This window comes from Gambusia affinis, linkage group LG10 (genome assembly GCF_019740435.1).
Source record: "Gambusia affinis linkage group LG10, SWU_Gaff_1.0, whole genome shotgun sequence".
Lineage (NCBI taxonomy): Eukaryota > Metazoa > Chordata > Actinopteri > Cyprinodontiformes > Poeciliidae > Gambusia > Gambusia affinis.
Genome location: NC_057877.1, coordinates 15,612,117 through 15,619,883, shown reverse-complemented (window position 1 = coordinate 15,619,883; position 7,767 = coordinate 15,612,117). Strand labels below are relative to the sequence as shown.

Genomic DNA, 7,767 nt, shown 5'->3' with positions numbered 1-7,767 from the left:
GAATCTCTCTCCCCTATTTTGGGCATCTACCAAAAAGTATTAATGTTTTGATATTTTTTTATAGCAGTACATAAAAATTTATATGTACTGAGAGCAATTACTTCTTCACTTGCACTTCATTTTTGCAGACTACCTGAAACACTTTTTAAGTAACACCTGTCTGTTTATGATTTGGTCTAATAAAACTCGATGCTAAAACTTCAGTGTAATTTTCACTTTGATCATATACGGACTCTTAAGTTTTCTAATTAAATGAACAGAAATAGAGCTTTGTTGTAGATGTGGACTGAAACAGGGTTGACTCCCATGTTCTGGACTATTTTTGCAGCATCATTTCCCCAAACATCCTCTGACTCTAATCATAATCTAGTGGGTGTAACTGCTGAGCAGGCAACATGATCAGGTAAATGTTGTCTATAATGGGAAATGTTTCACAATGTACAGTTAAATCCCTAATTGACTCACAATATCATAACAGTGACACAGCTATTGCGTAACATTTCAGATGATTGTCTTTCTTAGGATTTGGGGAAGTAAGGTTTGATTGCACTGTTTAAATACTGGAAAGAGAAAATATCTTAGTTAGCTGCTAAAAATAAACTTCTGCAACAATTCAAACATGTGTTGCTTTTAAATAGTGTAATCTGGCTTGTTTTACTGCAATCTGGTGGCATACTTATTTAAATCTCCAGAAAAAAAAAAGATTTGGGGATAAGATATTTATGGAGATACTGAAATCGGGGTAGGAGGATTTACTGTTATATTTAATAGTAGTATATTAAAAACATCAAACTTTAGCAAAGAAACTGTACATACCTGGGTGTCCACAAATTCAATCTGCTCATCGTTAATCCAGCTCACTTTTATTAATTACTTAATCCACCTAAAATCAATGCTTACTTCCTTAGCAGTTGGGAGATAAAGTATTATGAGTCTGAACCCTGAAGATGGGAATGCATGATAAGAAGATTGTGTCATAGCTCTAAAACTGAGCAAACTTTCAAAATGCAACTCTTTTAAGTCTTAAACATAGACAAATATTTTTTTTAAATTTTGGTTTTATTTGGCTTTAACTGAATACTTCAGTTAAAACCTCCTAAAGCTCACCATTTGCTTCTTATGCTGATTAAGCACGTACTAATGTGATAAATTATTATTTTCAGGTTTTTGAACACAAAGTAAACCCTCCAATGATGTGAATCAGCTTCCGTATAACTATAAATAAATAATGAAACACACACATAGGTGGACAATTTACTGGCATAATACGAGGCATCTTTCTTTAAATTGATTTTGAAAACATACTTACACCTGTTCAATTAACATAAGACCTCCTTCCTGGTTTTGAAGAGTTTTAAACACACATTTCCAACACATAACACACACAGCAGATTTCCTGATATTGTCATCTACCATCTGGTAAAGTCTGCTGACTGCAGACATACAGCAGAAGGAAAATAACCTTTTTAGTTGCAAGGGGAGAACTTGTTTAACAATGGTGGTGTTGAGAATGATCAGTAATTTTAGAGAAAAGCTGCAGATTAAACACAGGCACAGGAAAAAAAAAATGTTTTGATGGGGAATTATTTCAGGAAAGGGTGGAGAATGATTACAATCTACGAACCACATACAATTGTTTACAAACTGGCATCCTCCTCACCAAATACGGTCAAGTAATCAGATAACCACTGGAAAAAATGAAGACTTCACTTGTGTAAACACAAGCATGCTGCTGTGGATTGCACTAAGGAGGAATTACAATTAAGGTCGTTAACCTTCAGTTAGTTGGGTGAAATGTCTCCTCTTGGACAGCTTTCCATTTAGCGTTGGGTGTTGTACTTTCTAGAAAAGATGCATTAAGACATTACACTGATACATCTCTGATTAAGCTCACATGACGGCTTGTATGCCATTTTTGGATGTTGGTATGCCAAGGCATTTCCAAAAGTAATTTTAGTGAATGTGACGTTTACAAAGTGGTAAAAAGCAAATAAAAAATTCTTTTTAAAGCGCCTTCCACAGAGAGCAGTCACAAAGTGTTTTACAGTAGAAAATATAGTTGAAGGAACATTTATGATGCACATCATAACAGCAGGACTGAAGAGTAAGGCTGAATTAAAATCACAGGCTGCCCATGCAGTAATTTTAACTGCAAGTCAAAACCAGGATTTTATTGTACGATATGCTACAGGAAGCCAGAGAAAACATTTTAAGACAAGGGTGATGTGGGCTCTTCTGTTAGCGTGCGTCTGGAGCTGATACAAACCAGCAGAGTTTTGTTTCAGCTGCAGACAGACCAACTCCTTTTTTGTTCTGGACACTTCGACAGGCTATCGCAGTGGTCTACATGTGATTAAACAAAAACATGAAGCAACATCTCCGGTTCATTTCTGGACCCGATTGTTCAGAGTTTGCTGATGTTGCACAGCAGACAGAAGCAGGTCTTTAGAAGTTATTTGGTGTGTTGTTCCAGAAAAATGTTGTCCTAAAAAATATCTCCTAAATTTTTCAATTTAGGTTTTGTTGCCTGGATTAGATTGCAGAAGATTTGATTGAGATAAAGTTAAAAATGATTTGAGTAGCATAAAAATATGATAGAATGTAAATATGTAAATATTATGAATGAATGTAGAAAAAAAATGATGGTATTTAGCAATAAAGAGATTCCTTTTGACGTGTTGACTGATATTGATGGGGTTGTTATAATACAATTCACTGATCATTCCTTATTGGACCAATTGTGTAGAAGTCTGATGGAAATCCTGTAAACTATAAACAGATTTGTTTTTCCTTTTTTTTTTGCAAAAAAAAGCAGTTATAATTGTTTTTTAACTTAAAATGAATTGAATTTTATGACTTTGTGGAATTCTCAACTGTAAATTAGCAGAAAGAACATTTATAATTGTTGTTTATTTTATTTCCCAGATTGTGCTTTTGACACAGCTGGTTATAAGACTGATTTATAGACAAAGAAGGAGCGTAACTATTCAGTTTCATTTGGTAATTCTAGACTTGAGCAAATGAAAATCACATTTGAGGTTCTACAAGGCCTCATTCTCAGGTCACTTTTAGTGGTTTGAAAAATCAAAACTTATCTTGCCAAATCTTTGCTGATGACATGCAACTTTATAGATTTAAATTTTGCTCTGAACTTTGAAGTGACTTAATTCCCATACAGCCAATGAGTAAGTGTGTGCATAAGGCCAGTGAGTGGACTAGTCAGAAGTTCCTCCACCTTAGCATAGACGAGACAAAAGTTGCTGCTTTTGGACAAAATTCAACAACTTTGAATTGTTGAATTCAACAATTCGCCTAACTACTGAGTGGTGATAAATGCTTCAGCAGACAAACCTATCTTATCGGTTGCTTTTTATTCAAACCTGTAAATATTAACATCAGAAAAAGCCTCACTTCCTCTTTTTGAAGGATAATTTTTAGGGAACAAATTTGTAGAAGTGAGAAAAGCCTTTTTGGTGTTTATGCTCCTCAATTTTGGAACGAATAAGTTCAGAAACAGAAATCAATCCAGTTGTTTAAATTGTATCAAAATGTAAAATGAGCATTATTTTACTTTTGTCTTGTTTTACATTTGGGCATCAATGTGTCTTTAATGTATGGGTCACTCATGAATGAGTTCCTATCTTTACCGTGGTTTTCTTTATAACTTCTTTATTTGTAGTCACTCTGAATTAACTTACAAGTGAATTTTCAGTAGCATTTTCCACATCATCCATCACTGTATTTGATGAGACTTCCGGATGACATATTTACACCCCCATCAGCTGTGGAGTATGAGCCTCTTATGCGTCATGAGTCCAGGACTTTAAATAGAGGCGTCCACTGAGTGCAGCAATTAGAGCGTCTTTTAGGAGGCAGACAGAGCGGTCAAAAAGCGACCACTGACTTTTCAGTTTGTTGAACTCACCCCGCTGCGCTTTTACGTGGACAGGATGGCCAGCTCTGGACTGCAGATCGTTGGATTTCTCCTCTCCTTAGTTGGAGTCTGTGCTACTATTGCCGCTACTTTCATGGTCGAGTGGGGAAAGGAGACTCAAGCAAAACACCGTGTCTATGACGGTCTATGGATGTCCTGCAGCGGCACCTCCGAGAGGGCCACCTGCGAAAATTACAAGCATCTACTGAAACTCCCAAGTGAGTTTCAGCGCTTATCTATGAGATATTCAACTTAAAGTAACCTGCTTTAACTTAAGCTTTCTGCTTTGTGATCCTGCAGTTGAGGTCCAGGTCACTAGAGCACTGATGCTTGTCAGCCTCTTCCTCTCCGCCATGGGGCTGATAGTCTCCATACTGGGCATGAAGTGCACTCGCTTCATGGATGCCGCGTCACAGAGCAAAGCCAAAGCAACTTTCTGCGGAGGAGGACTGTTCATAGTCGCTGGTAGGAATAACACGACTAAACAAATATATTTTCACCTACATAAAAACATCTACTGGAAGAAAAAAAATTAGTGATTTTTTTTTTTTTTTTTTTTTTTTTTGTCAAAATAATTTTGACAAAGAAAAAAATATATATATTAGGCATTATTTTAGGAAGGTGATGGTATTGTACTTCGCTGATTGGTGCCTTTCTTTGTCAATTATTATTTTTCAAATCTCTGGAAATGAGGATATGAGGTAATCACTTAATAATGACAACTTGATAATAAGTAATTAATTTACACCAGTGGTCAGTAGTTGCAGCCTTTTACTGGTAAATATTGAATATGTTAGTTGTTAATTTGTTTATTCTGTGTAATGGAGGTTTTTGAAATGGATAAAACGGCTCCCTGATCAGGGCAGCATGGACTTGAGTCAGAAGGACCAATTAGAGCACTGATTGTAAATAAAATGTATAAAGTAACTTATATTTCCAGTGGATGGTGGGGATGCTCTTTGGTGATGTGCACTATATGAAATTATGGCTTTAACACTGCTGCTGTCCAAAATATGTAGCACTGATTAAACTTGAACTTGGCTGTTCAACAATGAACAGAGATTTAAATGTAATCTGATATGTATGGATTTTAGATTCCTTTTCATTTAGTTCTTAATGCACATGCTAAGTTATTTAAAAAACTTTTTTTTTTTGTATATCAGACTATTAGGGAGCTATGTTTGTGTTTGGTTGTGTGTGGAGGAGTGTAAGATGCTCCTCAAAGATGTAGTTCCCCAAAACATAATTCATACAAGAGACATCCCTGATCTTTTGTGAAAAATACTAATTTTTAAATTAAATAACATTAAATATTACAAATAGGAAATTATCAAGATTTTTGAAAACAAGTCAAGAAGTGTTTTTTTCCTTCTAATGTGAGTGGTTCATGCATCATCGTAGTTAAAGATGGTTAAATGTAAACATGTGTAGTCTTTAAATGAGCTGATATTAGATGTTGCAAATGAAGGCAAGACATTTAATATATCACTACACAGGGACACCATGAGCGTAAGGAAAGTCAAACAGCATTTTTTAGAGTAAGCTAAAGGTAGTAATTAGTACAAAATGTTGACATTTAAAAGCTAAAATAAGAAATATCTTTGGTACCATGAAAATCCCGACAAGGTGAGAGAGAAAAAAGCTGATCATGCGCTCAAACTCAGTCACTGTCGCTCCATCGACATGCTTTCAATCCAAAATGTTTCTCTGCTTTTGACCTTGTTTACCATGGTGAATCAGTAGCAATAAAAGACAGAAACAAAGATACATAAAGGAAAATCTCTTAATTAAGTATTTCTTCTTTGGAAATGTATATAACACCGGAATAAAATATTATTATCTAGAGAAGAACAAAGTAGAAACGCAGCCATCCTGAAAGTGTTCTGCAGTGAAAAGTGTTTAAAGTTTAATAGCGGCACTGAGGCTAAATACTTCAATTACTGAACTACTGGGCTTAAATAATGTATATGTAAAATATAGATTTGTTGATGTTTTTTGTCTCCACATAGTTAGGTTTACTTGCTTTAGATATTTTAAATGGACCTGTGTCTAGATCTATACAATTATGACCAACAAATTAGCTTGACTTTTAGCTTCCTAAAGTCAAGTTGAAGAGTATTGTTTTCATCTCAGTATGTCTTAGAAATCTGTTTATCTATTCAGTCATCAACTAAAATTGTTTTAAATGGAAAACATAGTAATCATGATTAATAAATTCAAACACTTTTAAATATTGCTTTCAAATGCATCCCGTCATTAATTTAAACACATTTAGCAGCAAGGGGCTTGTTTTCTTTTTGCTTTCCTTTTATTTTACACTAATCATGAGCAAATTAAGCAAAGACCTGACTGCAGATAATACTTTTTAACAATATTTTTCTTAACTCAGGTGTCTTGACCATCATCGTTACCTCCTGGTACGTCAGTAGGATGGTTGAGGCCAACGAAAATGCACATCGACTCCAAAAGTAAGTACAAGAGAAGAGTGACTGACTCACACAGAACGCATAAACAAAAGTAAATGTGCACCTAAATGTGTGTGTCTTTGCAGCAAAGAATTTGGTCACGCAGTGTTCGTCAGCTGGGCGGGCGGATTCTTCACTGCGCTCGGTGGAGTGATCTTGAGCTTACGGAGATGTTGGGGGTTCAGTGACTCATCAGAGTCCACAAGCACCAACCAGCTTCTCTCCACTGCAAAGTCCAATTATGTCTAGAAGAGAAGTTTGGACTCCACCGTCTCATTCACGGTGGGATAAATATGCATTGTGTCCCCTTTTCAGATGTATAAATGTAAAAACAAAATACAATATTGAAAGTTTTCTATAAGCTGATTTTAATATGATGACATTTTGTACAATCATATGGATTCTCTCCACCTGTCTCCTTGCTTTTTGTAAAGTTTTCTATACCTTCTGTTCAGCCTCACACTGATGTCACACTGTCAATATGTTCTGCACTTGTTAATTACATGTCTCATAGTTTTATATTATTTCTCTTGTACATGGATGTTTATAATATTTATGGACTACATTACTCTGTATATCAGTCTGAGAGGCTACCCAGTTTAGAAAGAAAACTATTTTTTATGATTGTTTTTATCTTGTTGTCAGCACAGTGGTTTAAGTGGAAATTGTTTTTTAAAACCAATGTCAAGAACATAAATATTCCAAGGAAAGCCTAAACGTCCTAATAATAGAATAAATATGATGATGGATATGGTCTTGCATTACACTCTTACTGCTTCTTTATTTTGTACTTATTCAACAATAAAGTAAAAACTTAATTATGTTTATGGCTGTTTTGTCAGTTTATATACATATATATATATGTATATATATATATATATATATATATATATGTATATATATATATATATATATATATATATATATATATATATATATATATATATATATATATATATATATATATATATATATATATATATATATAAACAGGCAAATTTAAATGTAACATGTCATTTAGGCATTATTTGACATGAACTGATAGGTTTCTTAATTGATTTAATGTTTTTTTTCTACTTACTGCATGAGATCCATTTAAAATAAATATGTGATAATTTTGCATTCAGTGTTTTTTTGTTTTTTTTTTTTAAAGGAAATGAAGCTTTTCTTAAATATCATTTTATAAGTTAAGATGGTGCTTGGAGTGGTAAATATATAACCTTTGGGTAAACAAAAAGTAGCAATGAACGTGCGAAGAACTCATGCACCAGCAATTAGAGCTTTTCCCACACTGAGACAATTTCCTTCCTGTAATTTGTATTGTCACTTCAACATCTTCATACTTTATGCTATCAGCATCCAAATGAG

General features: G+C 34.2%; 1 protein-coding gene across 1 annotated transcript; it reads left to right on the top strand.

The window, feature by feature from the left end:
- The first annotated feature begins 3,842 nt into the window (after positions 1-3,842).
- Positions 3,843-7,222, top strand: LOC122838660 (claudin-19-like). Its single transcript, XM_044129459.1, has 4 exons — positions 3,843-4,152; positions 4,235-4,399; positions 6,324-6,402; positions 6,486-7,222. Exons 1-4 carry the CDS (start codon positions 3,951-3,953, stop codon positions 6,646-6,648), a joined length of 609 nt encoding a protein of 202 aa, XP_043985394.1. The 5' UTR covers positions 3,843-3,950; the 3' UTR covers positions 6,649-7,222.
- The last annotated feature ends 545 nt before the right edge of the window (positions 7,223-7,767 follow it).